Below are 16582 nucleotides of genomic sequence, written 5' to 3'. Positions count from 1 at the left end.
GGTATGTAAATTGAACGAAAAATTTTCATTACCTTGGATTTATACCTATCTATGGTTGATGTAGCTTAGCTTATAGTCACCCAAAAACTCAGAACCCTCGATCATCTTCGCAACATCACCAAAAGCTAGACTATCACCACATAAATTAGCCAGAATTGGTCAGGTTGACGTTGGATTTGTCTAGGAGCTCCCAATCTTGACACTCAACTGAAGCCTCTCCTTCCATGATTGCTTTGTATTGAAGGATAATAAGTGGAGAATCTATCCACCCTAAAAAAGAAGAAAGAAATTGGGAATAAGAGAGGCTAAGAGGGGAGGTTGGTTTTAATAGGTAACTCTTACACAGTTACTTGGTCCTCCTCTTATTTTAATTTTTTTTTTTCTGTATTATTTTCACCATATCACTATATTCCAACTCAACCTTACTTCAATAGCATGCCATGGTAAACATTAAACATAATCAAACCTTGAAAAACAATTCCATGGAAGCAATTTCAACATTGCACATAACAGATTATAGGCTCAGAGATGAACTGTGTTTAATTCACTCTTGAGTGGCCAAAAGTGAAACAAATTCCGTAATGGTGAAGAAGAAGAAGAGGGGGACCTTGTAACCTATGTAAGTAAAACAATTTTATTTCTATGCCTAATTCTCCTTTACATTGGCTATGGGATATGGGCAAATCAAAAAAATTATATGCATATTTTATTTTGAATTTTGTGTAGGCATGGGATAATTGGATTGAAGGGACTGCTTCAAATATCATAGATCCTATTCTGAAAGGAGCTTCTTCGACCCATGACATCCTGAAATGTATCCAAATAGGATCATTGTGCATGCAAGAAGATGCATCAAAAAGACCAACTATGGCTTCGGTGGTTCTCATGCTTGATAGTTGCTCTGTTGCTCTACTTGCATTGTCAAAACCTGCATCCCGGTCCCAGTCCCGGTCCCAGCTCCTCCCCCTTAATCTTAAACATTTCAATTCGGTTCAAATTACTTTTTTATTTTAATTTTTAAAAAATTAAATTTTGGAAAAAAATTCAATCATTGAATTCCATGAAATAATGATCCAATTGAAATCATACTAAAATTATTGACTTCAAACCATCCTTAAATTGAAATAGCCAAATTCTCCCTCTCCACTGAATCGGATCAAATTAGTCTATTCCAATTTGGTTTAGTTGGAATCAATATTTTTCCTTTAAAAAAAAATTAAAAAAAAATTAAAAAAAAATACCATTGAATTAATTAGAATTAGATCGAGTGGGAGCCATAATCAAACCTAAACCGAAATCTTCAATTTCAATAATTAGATTGACTTAATCGAATTTTAAGGATCGGAGGCCCTAAACCATCAATTATGGTCCATGGAATTAAAGGACCTAAACCCATTTGAGTAAATATAATGATTGACATTGGAATTGCCAATTTAGAGCCTTTAGTTCCAGAGACAAGTGCTTGTTTCAACCCGAAACTGGACAGAATAGTGTCGGCATTGGCCCATGGCCGAAAGCTAGTAATGACAACGAAATAAGTAAACTAAAATAATTAATCTTTATTTTTTGTGTAATTATTATTGTATTAATTAAAATATAATTGATAATATAATGTAATTGTGATTCTATTATATTAATTTAATATTACTCCGCTATGGCCCATGGTTCCTGAGGAAGAGAATCAAAAGCAAGTCCCAATATCAGTTATCCTGTCAAACTTCTTTAAATATTTTTTTTTGGGATAAATTATAAAATCGTTTTTAGGCATATTAGAAATTATAAGTTAGCTCCCATATTTTTTTATGAGAAATAATTTAATCTAAATTTTTAATTCCGTTAACAGATAGATTACTCTCCACTATTAAATCGATTACTAATTTAATTACATTTTTTAATTTGAAATAATTTAATTTTTAAAATTTTATTTTAAAAATAAAATAATTTTTATATTTAAATAATTATATACTTATGTAAAAATAACTATATTCTTTATCAAATATAAATATTTTTATATTTATAATTATCTAAATATAAAATACTAAAAAAAATTAATTGAATAATAATATACTTTTTCAAATAATAAAAATAGTTAATAACAAACAATACGTTTTACTAAATTCTTAATTTTTTTTATATTATAACCTATAATTTGTAAAAAAATTATTTTTTATGCTAACATTTTTTAATAAATAAATTATTATTGATATTCTTTTAAAATGATTTAAAAAAAAGTTTACAAAAAAGATCACCTTTATATGATCTAATATAATTTATTTTGACCATATATAATTATAAATAAATAATTAAAGGTATGATTTATTTATAAATTATAAATATTTTCAAAAATTACATTTTAAATTAAATTTTTATATAAATTAATTATTCGTAAAATTAACTTATGTTTTATTTTAAATGAAAAATTAATATAAAATGAAAAATAAAAAATAAACTTTATTTTATATATATATATATATATATATATATATATATATAATTTTTTTTTTTAAAAAAAAACATGTATATATAGTCATTGAAGAAGAAATGTAATGTGAGGGAAAACTTACTCTAAATGAAATAGAGAATTCATTCAAGAGTATTGAATCTCTATACATTCTTATTTCACTCGATAACTCTTTCATCTCTTTTTTATTATCGCTTGTGTTTGAGCCTTCATCTTCCAACAATTTTTATAGCTCATTCTCTCCACACACAATTTCTCCAGCTTACACACATTTCTACCAGCAATTTCTTCTTTTTTTTTCAAAGAAAGTTGGCTTACCTTAGTTAGATGGAAGTGGGATAAAAGAAAAACAGAAATCATTAAAAACCTATTGCCTTTGCATCCCAATGCTCTCTCTAGATTTATTTTCATACTAATATAATTTGATTTATTATAAATTTAAAATATAAATATATAAAAATAATCTCTCTTATATTTTAAATTATAATAAATTAAATTTAAATAAAAAAAAATCTTAAATGCGAAGGTGTTTATGATTGTAATTCACATTTATTTACTATTAGGCTGACTGTTAGGCTTTGGGTCTAGGCTAGTTGGTCCAATGTGTAACATTTCTACCTCTGGGAAAAATAGTACGGGTCCAACAAGTCCTCTAACCAATTATTTATTATTATTTTTTTAAAATGCAATAGAACTTTGCATTAAAAGGCCCGAGGGCCAGTCCTCCAACCAATTAACTACTCAATGATTTCTGATAAGTGATTATTAATTTAGACCAAGACTCTGAAGCGGGATATTATTTAGACCAGGCATTTAGTGACTAGTGCTGCCAATCAAGCAATTATGACAGGCTTCGTGTCTTTTGTGGACCACAATCCAGTCCTGTACGTTAACAAAGAATTTATTATTTAATTTCCAAGTGCCATAACATTATTGATCAAACCAATTTTTTTTTCCACTTAGTTACACTTCATCTACACGCTGATGCAGATGGACGCAGACCTTGACTTCATGATTCAAGGTTATGGCAGCCGTAGTTGCTACGCTGTGGACTGAAGGTACTGTCAATGTCAAATAATAGGGAAAATATCTGAGCTTTTGAGGGCAATTTAAACAGAGCATTTGGCTATTTTCTTCCCAATCTCTGCAACGCCAAAATGCCAGTTTTTCTCATCCTATTTCAGTGACTTATAGAAACTACCATGGATAATCGTTCAATCAGCCTCACAAATTTTGTATCTCTGCTTTTCCATTTTCTTATAAGCATCTGCCTCACCAATGCCCTGTACTGTTATGAGACAGGAAACTTCACAACCAATAGCACCTATGCAAAGAACCGGGCTCTGGTCCTCTCTTCTCTAGCTTCAAATGTCACGGCAAATGGTGGTTTCTACACCGCCACAGTGGGCCAAGGCACGGATAAAGTTTATGGTCTGGTGCTTTGCAGAGCAGACACTCCATCAGATGCTTGTTCCAAGTGTGTCAATACTACAATTACGGAATTAATTGAAAAGTGTCCTAACCAGAAAGAAGCAATTTCATGGGGTGGGGGTCCTCCTTGTATTCTACGGTACGCAAACCGCTCAATTTTCGGATTACTGGAGCTACAACCTACTGATGCTGGGTATAATGTCAATAACATCACATCTAATATGGAAGAGTTTGATCAGACATGGAGCGGTTTGATGTCTCGCATCGTAACAAAAGCTTCCATGGGCTCTTCTAAGGTGAAATTTGCAACTGAAGAAGCAGACTTAACACCTTTTCAGAAAATATACGCATTGATGCAGTGCACTCCTGATATGTCCCAGAGTAATTGCAGCTATTGCCTACAAAAGGCAGTGGGATATTATCAATCTTGTTGCCATGGGAAGCAAGGAGGTTATGTTCACAAACCTAACTGTATTTTCCGGTGGGATTTGTATCCATTCTACAATTCTATTGCTGATGCTCTGCCTCCAACACCTCCACCCAGTATTTCTCCCCCCTCAACCAACAATACAATAAGCAAAGGTATGCTTTTATATCCTACCAAAAGGTTTGGCAAAAGCAATAGGACTGTTTCATTATTTCACTCCATAATATTTCAGTCTCAGTTCGCGTGAAGCATATATATCCATATAGAAATTTATTTTTTTCCTGGACAGAGAACGGAACGGCAACTACTCGAACTGTTGTTATCATCACTGTTCCTGCAATTGTCTTCGCAGCTCTTGTTGCCCTCACTTGCAGCCTTTTCTATTATAGGAAGTCCAAGCAAGAAACCAAAAGTAAGTTATTACTAATTACTAGTTATTATGTTATACCACAGCAAGAGCCTGGATTCACCAAAAGATCATCATTTTTCCATATGATTAACCTTGCTCTTAAGGCAGCAAATAAATTTTGAATCTTGTGAAATCATTATTTAAATTATGTTCTTGTTACATGCATACATAATAATTCTTCATTGATAAGGTGAAGATTTGGACGAAAATAGAAGCAAAGAATGCTTGAAATTCAATTTTGAGACTATCAGACTTGCAACAGAAGACTTCTCTGATCATAATAAGCTTGGACAAGGTGGATTTGGTGCTGTTTACAAGGTAATTTAACCACAACGTACGGGAAAGGATATCAGTTACCAAATTCCTCGATTCATATTGATTTGCATCTCTTTCTTTTTTCAATGATTATGTGTCAGGGTGTGCTTTCAGACGGACAAGTAGTAGCAGTAAAGAGGCTATCAAGGAACTCTAAGCAAGAAGAAGTTGATTTTAAGAACGAGGTCATGCTAGTGGCCAGGCTTCAACATAGGAATTTGGTTAGACTCTTGGGTTTCTGTTTTGAAGGACATGAAAGGCTTCTCATATATGAATATGTTCCAAATTCAAGTCTCGACCATTACATATTTGGTATTCCTGAAATCCAAATTATTAATTTATTTATTAATGTTTTCATTTTAATAATAATTCTAACATGAAAGAAAAATAAAAAAATTGATTATGCAAGTTTGTGAATTTGTAGATCTAGAGAAGCGTTTACTAACAAATTGGGGCACACGCTACAAAATTATAGTGGGCATAGCTCGAGGAATTCTTTATCTTCATGAAGATTCTCAACTTCGGATTATTCATCGTGATCTCAAAGTCAGTAATATTCTACTAGACGAAGAAATGAATCCCAAAATTTCAGACTTTGGAACAGCAAGGTTGTTTCCAACAGATCAATCTGAGGATGCTACAAGTAAAATTGTGGGAACCTTGTAAGTATAAGAATCTCCAGTTAAATTTTGTTTATAATCATGAAGTGTTTCAAAAGTATAATTAGTTGACTAATGGTTAAGTTCAGCGGCTACATGGCTCCAGAGTACGCATTTCAAGGGATCCTCTCAGTGAAGTTAGATGTTTTTAGCTTTGGTGTATTGATTTTGGAAATTATTAGTGGCCAAAAGTGCAATAAATTCCGTAATGGTGAAGAAGAAGAAGAGAGGGACCTTATAACCTATGTAAGTGAAACAATTTTATTTAATAAAACAATTTTATTTAATTTTATTTCTATCCTTAATTCTTTACATTGGCTATTGGATATGGGCAAATTAAAAAGAAAAAAAATGCATATTTTGTTTTGAATTTTGTGTAGGCATGGGATAATTGGATTGAAGGAACTGCTTCAAATATCATAGATCCTATTCTGATAGGAGCTGCTTCGACACCTGACATCCTGAGGTGTATCCAAATAGGATTACTGTGCGTACAAGCAGATGCAGGAAAAAGACCAACTATGGCTTCGGTGGTTCTCATGCTTGATAGTTGCTCTGTTGCTTTACCAGCATCGTCAAAACCTGGATATTTTGTGTATAGCGAACATATGTCAATTCTGTCTGGTAATCAATCCAAAAGCCGCTCTGCCCAACTCTCTGCTAATCAGTGTTCAATTTCAGAGTTAGAACCACGATAAAAATATTGGAGCATGGCAGTTACTTTAATCATTTTTTTTCTACTTGTTTTGGGACTATGTTTGGTTGGAGTAATATAATATAATATTATCAATTATGTAATAAGAAGCAGTTTATGGGATGAATTGGATAAGTTAACTCCAATTTGGTTACAATATTGTGTCATATATCCCAAATTTTATTCATATATTCAAGACATCCATATACAATATTAATAAAAATTTAACATTAAATTATCTCTACATCATGAGATATCAGCATATGCATCCAACCCTTTAAATTCTGAATTTTTTAGAAATCATTCTAATCAGATAACTCTTACAAAATAATTTATATCTCATAAATCACAAGTCTAAAATTTACCAAATTTTTATACAAAAACCTCAATATCCTAAAGATTAGCTGTACCAAATTTCATAATTTTCTAAACATCCTAACTATTTATTTTCCTCAAATTTTAGTAGCCAAAATTCAGAATTTTAATTGCAGACAGCCTGTGTTCAACAATTTATTTCTCCAAATCCACTAGTTGAAAAATTGCCAAATTTTAACCTTAACTTCTAACATATTGACCTTCAACATATCCAAAAATGAACGGTAAAAGATACACCGAGCTCACCTGGACAGAAGAGAGACATGCTGCCCCTTCTAAACCCCTGTTTCTGCTACTGTTCACTTTTTTCTACATTTTCTCTTTTTAATTCTAGTATCCTAAACTAAAATCCTTCTTTTCCCCATGTTAGTGTTCTTTCTTGCTAGAGAAACTAAAAAAAAATCAGCACCATCTCCCTCTTCCCTTATCTTCGTCTCCTTCTACCCTTCTTTCTTTCTTTCTTTTCCTTTCTTTTTCCTTCTCTCCTCTTTCCCAATTATTCTTCCCATTTCTTTTTTTTTTTTTTTCTTTTATAGAGCCTGGTGGCAAGTCACGTGGGTTGCAACCTGCTGTCCAAATTTTTTTTACCAAATTTCATTTTGGTCCTTCAACTCTTCCAAAAGTTGATTTCCCATCCAAAAGCTCATAATCTATTCGTTTTTCTCTGTTTTTTTTTTTAAGCTACTAGAGGAGTCCATCATGTGACCCTCAGCTGCCAGCTGCCCATTAAGGGAAACTATCCCTTTTGGTCCTTGAATTCTCCAAAACTATATTTTCAGCCCCAAAACTTCTAAAATGTTTCTTTCAAGTCCAAGTTCAAATTAAATTTTTCTCCCCAAAACTTTATAAATTTTATTTCCATTCAAATAATAATTTGAATAACCATATTTAATATTTTTTCAAAAATTGGGGTGTTACATATGGAGTTCTTAATTTGTAGGAAAACAGTGTGGGCTCCTCATGTGGCGATGCTATTATATATGGAGTTGTTTCCTTGGCAGGAAATGCTCATTGAATTTCATTAAGGAATATATTGAAGAAAATTAAAATAAATTCTGAGCAGCTGAGGATGCTATATATGGAGTTATCTCTATGGTGTTTTGTATTAATTCTTCATTCAGAATATCTATCAGGAAATTTTCTGAGTCAATCTGAATATGATTTTATATATATGTTGTTGTCAAAGAGCTGCTGGAGAAGCCAAGTAGCAAATATAATAAGGCCCTGCCCTTATTTTCCTGGAAAGTGATGAAAATGCATAATATTAATATATTATTGCCAATGCTAGGTAAATGATTGACATATATTGTCTTTTAATTTATTTTCTAAAAGAAAAATTATAATAAATTATTGCAGAGAAACAATAAATTGCGGAACTATACCCAATAGATTTCAGGCTTATTCTTTCTTGTGCAGGCAGCTCAGATTTCACGCTTAGTTATCAATCTGGCAACGGTAATGGATATCATTTGGGTTGGAATCATGCATTAAAAGATAATATAGAACGCTTCAGTTTGAAATCCATTAGTGCCAACCATTAATTTTTCCGATAATTTAAAGAACAAACTTAGTGCATTCATAGAAATTCATTTAGATGAGAAAATAACAAATTAATTAAAAGGAAAAATCATTCATTTTGTCTGAAAGGTTACAATCCCTTTCCATGGAAATATAAATTCTTCATATTTTACCACCAACTCATAGTCAATGTCCAAATCCAAGTAGAGGAAGCTTCATCCATGTCCCACAATGATAGATTTCAGTTGTTTTCCAACTCTGTTCATAGTTATCTGCTAGTTTGTATGCGACTTGACTCGGCCTATGATCATGTCCAAACAATTCTGCAGTAGATGAAAATAGAAACAACCCTATGACAGAAGAATGCTTTCAAGCATGAAACTGCTTTCTACCAATAAGCTTTCTCTGTGCTGTTCATTTATTTTTCCCTTTTTCAATAAGCAGAATTTTATTAAAGTGTGAAGAGAAGATATAAATTTGTAATCAAAATCTCCATTTCTTACGAGATACTAAATTGCACGCAAGCTCTAGATATTCCATTGATATGGTTGTGCAAGCAATTGAGCAGCCCTTTCATAATTATGATCCTTAAAATGTACTTGAACCAAATGTTTGCATCAGGCCTGGAGACAAGGACACACATTTGAAGTAATTATTCACTAGGCATTTCCCAATTTTATAGAAGAGCAATCATAATTATGATCCTTAAAATGTACTTGAACCAAATGTTTGCATCAGGCCTGGAGACAAAGACACACATTTGAAGTAATTATTCACTAGGCATTTCCCAATTTTATAGAAGAGCAAAGGATCGAAAATATGTGCAAATACTCCATATCTGTAAGAAAACTCCATCTGATCAACTCTGTGCTAGAGCAGGTAATAACTCCTCCAAGTTGCATGCTCGTGCAACAACAAAAAGAGCAGTAAGCATTAAGGTTGCTAGCTACTGCAAGATAGATTTTATGATAAAACAAAAGAAGTACCTTTCAATTATGGGTCAATGATCCATGTCATTATTCACACAGAATGTCCGTTGCATAAACGATGTAAACTAGGAGAGAACCAATGATGTAAAGTCATTGGGAATGGTGAACAATTGACCCTTCATGAAAAAAAAAAAAATCTTGTCGGTTTACAAAGTAAACTAGGAATCATATTTAATATGTTCAATGTGATTTCAAGACTATATCGATTTGAATAAGTCGTGTAGTAACTTACAAAATTTAAAGAAGAGAAAACAGGATGTACTTGCCTTGTAAGAGAGAGAGAGTAATTACAACTATTTGCAAATACAAGATTCGCTATGATCGATGGATGTGCATATGCTTCTCTTTCACCACACAAAAGAAAAACACAATAACCGAGTTCATCTGAAAATGTTTATAAATCACATAAACACACAGACACAAGCATAAAATTAGTGTAAAAATAAATTAAATAATTGAAACCCAAAACTCATATGAATCCCAAAGACACCTTTTCCCAATTTCCAAAAGGCATTTGTAAAACTCTGAGCAATGTTCGTATTGTTATGTGCCTATTGGAAAAGCAAATCAGTCCACCAGATAGGATGTCACCATGCTCATTCAATGTCGTCAAATTAACATTTGGAGAAAAGAAGTGAGATGAGTACCATGTTTGCATCACTGTTGTGCCCACAAGGTTTCCTCTGAAGTGTAAATTGCAACTGGGTCCATATAGACTGAAATTTTGCACAATGCACAAGACTCTCAAAAATAGAAAATGGACTTTTTTTTACAAAAAAAAAAAGAGAGAAAGAAGAATAAATAGTTTATACTTAGACTACGTTCATATTAAGGCATGTGGAGGTGATGAGCATACCAAAACAAACACTTTCTTGCACAAGAGAGACCACTTCACAATGGCTCTTCTGTGGCATCTCTTGACAAGATAGAACCGTCATCAATTTCCAAACTCTGGAATTGAAGACAATAGTTGCAGAATGCTTATTTGAAATTCCATAGCTCAATTAAAAATTACATGGAAATGCCTCAATCTACTGATTCACAATATCTGCAGGACAGACTGAAACTAAATGATAAACAGTGAAGCTCCTCCACTCGCTGCATTGATCACAAACCATGTTTGAATTAATATTGCCCAACAGTATAAATTCACAAAATACTTTGATAGAGCTTCCGTAATTACTCTGTTTTAAGTTTGTTTATGTAACATAGGAAAGTTAAATATGACAAGACATGAAAAGTGGAATACCTACATAAAATCTTATTCTTATTGGATTTAATCTTCAACAACCTTAAGTCCTCAAACATTCCAGATCTCATGCATCTTGTGACAAAAGTTTCCAACAATTCTGCAATCACATAAATGATTTCTTTAGTGAAGAAACAGATGAAAATAATATATTAAAAATGTGAAAGTTATATATAAAAAAAGAAAAAGAAAAAAACAGAGGATCATCAAACAGAGCATGTTTCTTCCAGATCAAATGCCGCATAGCAGAAAGACAAATCAGAAGTTGTACCTTATCTCAAGAAATCAATAAAGAAATTCTACAGTCCGAAGTTGTTAAAAAGTGGCAGCAAGTTGAAGTTCATCCACTGCCAATAGGTTCCATTCATTAAATAATAAATATTACGAAGAGAACAGAGGAATATAGCATGCTGCATTCGTTATTGCACAGATGAAAATCCTTGCAATCCGCAGTTTCTCTAGGCAAGGAAGATGAAACTTCAATTTGGGGTAATTATTGATAAATACTTCAAAACCTTATGGCAGAAACTTTAGATTTGGGAGAAATCTGAACAAATGCATATATTTATTTGTTCATAAGTAAATTTAGAAAAATGTAATTATCGAAAATAAAAAACAAAGAAAGAAAATGAATCATGCTTGTGATAGCGGTTATAAACTATCAAACTTTTGTGCCTACCTAGAATTTAGAAACCAATGAATTTTGAAGGAGATCAATTTTTTAATGTAATTCTGCCGTTGCAGCCCATGATTCTTTCACCAAAGCATTCAATTCTGTAAAAGTGGTAAGCACTTGAAATAGAATAAAAGGAACATGATAAGGTAGGCAGCAACTTACAGATGAATGAGATGAAACAGAGATCTTAACTTGCAGAAGCAGATAGATACTTTCCAATCCAAAAAGTCGTCTTCAGGCTAGAGGCAGGCTCTGCATTACGTTTTTAGAGAAACAGTAAGAATCATGCTTTACCCAAAAAATTTAAATATAAGGAGGTTCATCATTTTATCAACTAATGCACTTACAGCTTGTCAATTTCTGCATAATTCTTTTGCAACATGTAGAAGCTGAAATTCTAGTAGTGGCACTTCCAGTTAAAACTAGAGAACCAAGAAAACAAAATTAAGAAATAGTAATACCTACTGGTAAGTATGCATCAATAACTTAATAGACTGAGTGGCATAATTATAACATTCATTTGAAAACAGAATCATGTATAAAATCCGAATGTGCCAGTTAGAAAATCATATCAGTCAACCAATGCATAATTTCACTCTGCTCATTTTATGTTGTCAAATTAACACAAGGAAAAAAAAATGACTTGGTAATAAAAAGTACAACCAATTCCACAATTACATAAATTTATGAATCGAAGAGAAGGAACAAATAAATAAAAGATGAAAATATAAATATTATGAAGAATCAAAGGACCTTTCAGTACCTTCCATAACACATTGCACAAGATAAGGCATCACTATGGGCAAATGCTTTGCTTTTCTTTGGAAGAAATTTGAAATGGTAATTTTTTCCTGAAAAACCATATTAAATATCAGGGAAACTGTTCATAACCAAAAAAAATGTTGGGAAAAAACTGAGTACTACTTACCACACTAATTGATGGAACTTGTAAATTAGATTGGAAGAAAATATTGTTGAATATCAATTTGCTTTCAGAACCAATACTTTTTCTACCTCTGCATTTAGCAGTACAAATATGTTGTTGATTTAACTTACAAAGGAATGAGGTGAAGAGAAGTTGTTGACCACAATGATTCCCATCCTAGAGTTTTAGAAGCTGTATATTTTTCAATGCGAAAAAAGAAAAAAAAATTAAGACGCCAGAAATAAACTCTTGCAAATGAAATTGACTAATTAACTACAAGAAATTGTCATAGTTAACTCACCAATTGTCAACATCAACATCTATGAACAACTGCTTTGAGGTGAGTTTGGGCATCCCCTGAGGTAAAGGCATCAAATTGACAATGAACAACAAGATCATATTTAGAGAAAGGCACTGCATATCGTTTTTAGAACAACAATAAATCATGCTTCAGCTAAAAATTTAGGGAAGTTCATCGTTTTATTAAGTGAGGCACTTACCAGCTTATCAGTTTATTTTTAGAAAACCAATTCTCTTGCAAAGTGTAGAAGCTAAAACTGCAAGGGATTATGGGACTTCTTCATAGTAGCAAATCCAGTTAAAACTAGAGAATCAAGAAAAAAAAATTAAAAAATTAAGTAGGAATCGTGGTCTTAAGTTTTCTAATCAAGAGTGAACACTTGCTGACAAGCAGGTAAGTGCCAAATAAATATGGCAGGCTATTGATTTAACTTACAAAAGGAATATGAAGAGAAGTAAAAACTCGTGGATGAAGTTGATAAATGACAATGCCCTTCATTGAAATTTCATATATGAAGCTACTCAATGAATCCCCATCCTAAAGTTCAGAAGCAGTAGCATTACATCCTATCTGGACGACAAGGAGAAGGAAAAAAAAAATGATAAAGAGCCAGGAATAAATTCTTGCGACAGAAATTAATTAAAGTAATGAAATTATAATAATTTCAAGATATCAGTAAACATCGATATAAAAAAAAATGAAAATCCAAGAATTTAATGACAAAAACTAGCGTATGCTTCTTAGATAGACCAAAAAAATAATGCACATTGAAAAGGTTAAGCATATACCCAAGAGAAGTCTGATTCTTCTGATCGTAGTTTGTAACAGCCATCCTATTGCATCCATCTATCGTCAATACTAATATTTGGGATGTGAGCAATTTTGGGCCAATCAGCAGCCATGTTGTTTTTGCATCTTTCTGACAGTTGAGGACATTTTCTAATCCATAAATATTGTAATTCAGTGAGACTTCCCATCCATTCCGGTCAAGATATCAAATTAGGACAATTATCGATTGTGAGTTTTCGCATAGTGGGAACATGTTGAAGACCCTTTGGGAGTGACGCCAATTTGAACAAATCCGCAAATATGAGCTGTTCGAGGCTTCTAAGGTACTCCCATGGCATATCACTATGATCCTCTGAATCAAATAAATCAAGGTCCTCACAAGCAAAGAAGACAAGCCTCTCAAGGGAGGTTAGATGCCGCAAAGCAGAAGACACATTTGTTATTCGTGGACAATACCGAAGATTAAGACGTCGGAGTGATGTGAGATTTGCCAGCAACTCCTCTGGCAGAAATTCTAGATCCTCAATATTCTCGATTTGCAGAATTTTCAATTGAGAAGGGGAAATTGAAGAACCAGAAAAGGTAGATCGTGACACCGAAATCTTCATCTTCAGTATGTCCTCCAATGACTTCTTGCTGGCATTTATCAATACCAAATGTTGGACAGATGGAATGAGAGGCATAGAAGTGAGGTTAGGGTGGATTTTAGATTAAGGTGTGGCCGCAGCTCTTCTAATGGCATTTCTTCATCATTTTCAACATCATCTGGACCACTATCACTATTATTATCATAGCCACCTCCCAATTTCCATGACAATGTCAAGGTTTGAAGGTGTTGCTTCTCTTTCAAATTGGCTGCCTTAAATTCAGATGCTGGATTTTTCACATACTGAAGATTAAAAATCTCTAGTTCTCGTCTCAAATTATTCAAGTAACGTAATTCACTGAGTCCACCACCATGCTTGGAGACTCCATTGTCTTTGGCCAACATGAATGTTGTCAAATACTCAAGGGAAGTGAGTTGACCAATCCCACGTGGCATATGAGTCAAACTAACACATCCCGAAATGCCAAGATCCCTGAGATTGACCAACCTTTTCACATGCTTAGGCAGCTGCTTAAGCTTTTCACAACCATATAGGTACAGAGTTTGCAGGTTTCGGAGTTTAATAATGGAATCAGGAAGGATCTCAATGCCTTTACTAAAAGAAAGATCGAGAAACCTTATAAGTTTTAATTTGCCAATGGAAGGTGGCACTCTCTCAAATCCCATACCACGCAAAATCAACACCCTTACACAACTTAATTTGGACAAAATTTCATGGCATTCTACTTCTTTATCTTGCTTTTCTGGCCATGATATAAATGTTCGCGACTTTGTCATATCAAGCAAGCAATTTGCAACTTTCTCCCATGACCAATTTGAAAATCAATGGACAAGTGTCGAAATCCTTCTTGAACACGCTCTTCATATGAAATTAGTAAAATATTTTCCTCTCTTACTGCTAGCTTAGCTAGATCATACATCAAATCATGCATTTTGCAAAATGTTAAATTACCTGATGAATCTTCTTCTACTTTTTCAAAGAAAAGCCTCCACACAAGATTCCTGAAATATGTTAAGCCTATATCTCCAAGACTTTGTTTTGAAACCGTAGATTTAATAAATCCTTGTGCTAGCTATCCAAAGACTCGCCAAATAGTTTATACTACTTTTATAATTTTTCAGATGTAAACTACAATAAGCAAAACAATGCCTTATATGAGAAGGTAGATGATTATAACTCAATTTAAGAGTTTGCATAATACTATTTTCCCCTTCATTCACATTTGGAAGTTCTTTTTCTTTGAAAATTTGCCACTCATCTACTGTATTTTTAAAATACAATACACGTCCTATTACACTTATGGCTAAAGGGACTCCATCACAATACTTTTCCACAATTTCTCTTCCAGCTTTCTCATGTTCTAAGCTAATCACTTGCCCTGGTTTAGTGGCCATTTTTTTAAGTAAAAACCACGAATCATCAGGAAGTAGCTTTTGTAAGTCGTGTTTTTTCTGATCTTATCACTTCCGCAACATTTCTATGACGTGTGGTTACTATGATTTTGCTTCCACTTGCACCTCCAACTAACAAATCCTTCAACTTAAACCATTTTCCTGAATCAACATCCCACAAATCATCCAAAACAAGTAAATATTTTTTTTCACTAATTTTTTCAAGAAGAAGATCTTTCAAGGTATTCATTTGAAGATTTGTAGTTCTCTGATGATCAAGAGACTCCAAAATCTTTTCAACAATTATTTTGACATCAAACTTTTCCGAAATGCACACCCACATTTTAAGCTCAAAATTTGATTTCACCATATCATCATTATATGCAAGTTTAGCAAGTGTTGTCTTTCCTAAGCCTCCAAGACCAACAATGGAAATGATCGACACATTCTCCCTATAACTAGAAGACAGAAGAAAATCAATAACTTCCTTCTTATCATTTTCTCTGCCAACAACTACTTGAGGTAAAGAAGAGTGAGTTTGCTCTCTTTCTTCAACCATAGGAAATGTCTTCTCAGGGAGATTTTCTAAGTGAAAATTCCTATTTGCAACAATCTCGTCTAATTTACTTCTAACTTTTCCAATCTTATGAGCCATTTTAAGACCATAAACAAATGGGTTTGAGCTTGAAAGGAAGAGGCGTACCTCCTTCACCATTTTATTGCCAGTACTCATCATCTGCTTCACTAAAACATCTGTGGAGAACTCATCTAACAAGTCATCAGCATCGTAAAAAGCATCTTTTAGCGAGTCAACCCAATCTTTGACTTGATGACTCTGCCAGTACTGCTGCTCTGCATCATGAAGCACAGCTTGGATAGTTGAAACTGTCCTCCTGAGTTTCTCAAGCTCCCCTTTGACACCCCACCAGAGCCTAGTCTCTTGAAGAACTCGAGAACCCAGCTTCTGAATTATTTCCACAGCAATGCCGGAGAGAATTGCTTCTGCCATTGCTTTTCAAGTGAGTGGAAAGTGAAGGTAAGTCAGAATTGGGAAGTCATTAAGGTTTGAAGAGAAGGATTATGAAGATGCGTGGAGATTGAAAATGCATTGGAAATATTTATATCAAGGATTTAGGCTCTTGAAGGAGATATTCATTTCTTTAAGGACAACTGTGTGGGGTCTTGTGAAAAAAAAAAAAAAAGAGACCTCACTCTGTTTGTAACGTACTGCAAACCATGTGGAGACCTAGTTGAAAATTCAATACATACTGAATTAATTATATGAAGGTGAAAGAAATAAATCTTACAAACAAAGAGAGTAAAATTCTCCCAGCAGCTTTTAAGTAAAATTATGGTGCGAATGAA

General features: G+C 33.2%; 2 protein-coding genes across 26 annotated transcripts in view; one reads left to right on the top strand and one right to left on the bottom strand.

Annotated features, from left to right (window-relative positions):
* Positions 1 to 16582, bottom strand: part of LOC110663053 (putative disease resistance protein RGA3) — a 60403-nt gene extending 43821 nt beyond the window's left edge. The window contains exons 1-14 of one of the 24 annotated variants that reach the window (XM_058133316.1): positions 13218 to 16484; positions 12865 to 12999; positions 12629 to 12732; positions 12430 to 12485; positions 12132 to 12320; positions 11967 to 12054; positions 11551 to 11625; positions 10799 to 11455; positions 10528 to 10627; positions 10294 to 10376; positions 10100 to 10192; positions 9926 to 9994; positions 9276 to 9662; positions 8361 to 9029 (exon numbers count right to left, since the gene is read on the bottom strand). In XM_058133316.1, the coding sequence (XP_057989299.1) occupies positions 15246 to 16226 (981 nt within the window). In that variant the 5' untranslated portion in view covers positions 16227 to 16484 and the 3' untranslated portion in view covers positions 8361 to 9029; positions 9276 to 9662; positions 9926 to 9994; ... (9 more) ...; positions 12865 to 12999; positions 13218 to 15245. The other 23 variants (XM_058133317.1, XR_009142987.1, XM_058133314.1 and 20 more) reach the window with 23 other exon arrangements.
* On the top strand, positions 3455 to 6553 carry LOC131168735 (cysteine-rich receptor-like protein kinase 44). Of its 2 annotated transcripts, none has more exons than XM_058133301.1 (7): positions 3455 to 4474; positions 4609 to 4731; positions 4925 to 5046; positions 5145 to 5355; positions 5468 to 5705; positions 5792 to 5948; positions 6083 to 6553. In XM_058133301.1, the coding sequence occupies exons 1-7, from the start codon at positions 3664 to 3666 to the stop codon at positions 6398 to 6400; spliced, it is 1980 nt and encodes a 659-aa protein (XP_057989284.1). In that variant the 5' UTR covers positions 3455 to 3663; the 3' UTR covers positions 6401 to 6553. The 2 variants fall into 2 exon arrangements, with proteins under 2 accessions (XP_057989284.1, XP_057989283.1); XM_058133300.1 differs by having other exon boundaries at positions 3456 to 4474; positions 4919 to 5046.

This window comes from Hevea brasiliensis, chromosome 14 (genome assembly GCF_030052815.1).
Source record: "Hevea brasiliensis isolate MT/VB/25A 57/8 chromosome 14, ASM3005281v1, whole genome shotgun sequence".
In the NCBI taxonomy this organism is placed as follows: Eukaryota; Viridiplantae; Streptophyta; class Magnoliopsida; order Malpighiales; family Euphorbiaceae; genus Hevea; species Hevea brasiliensis.
Note: the sequence above shows the minus strand (reverse complement) of the source record. Positions and strands in the feature narration are given on the sequence as shown.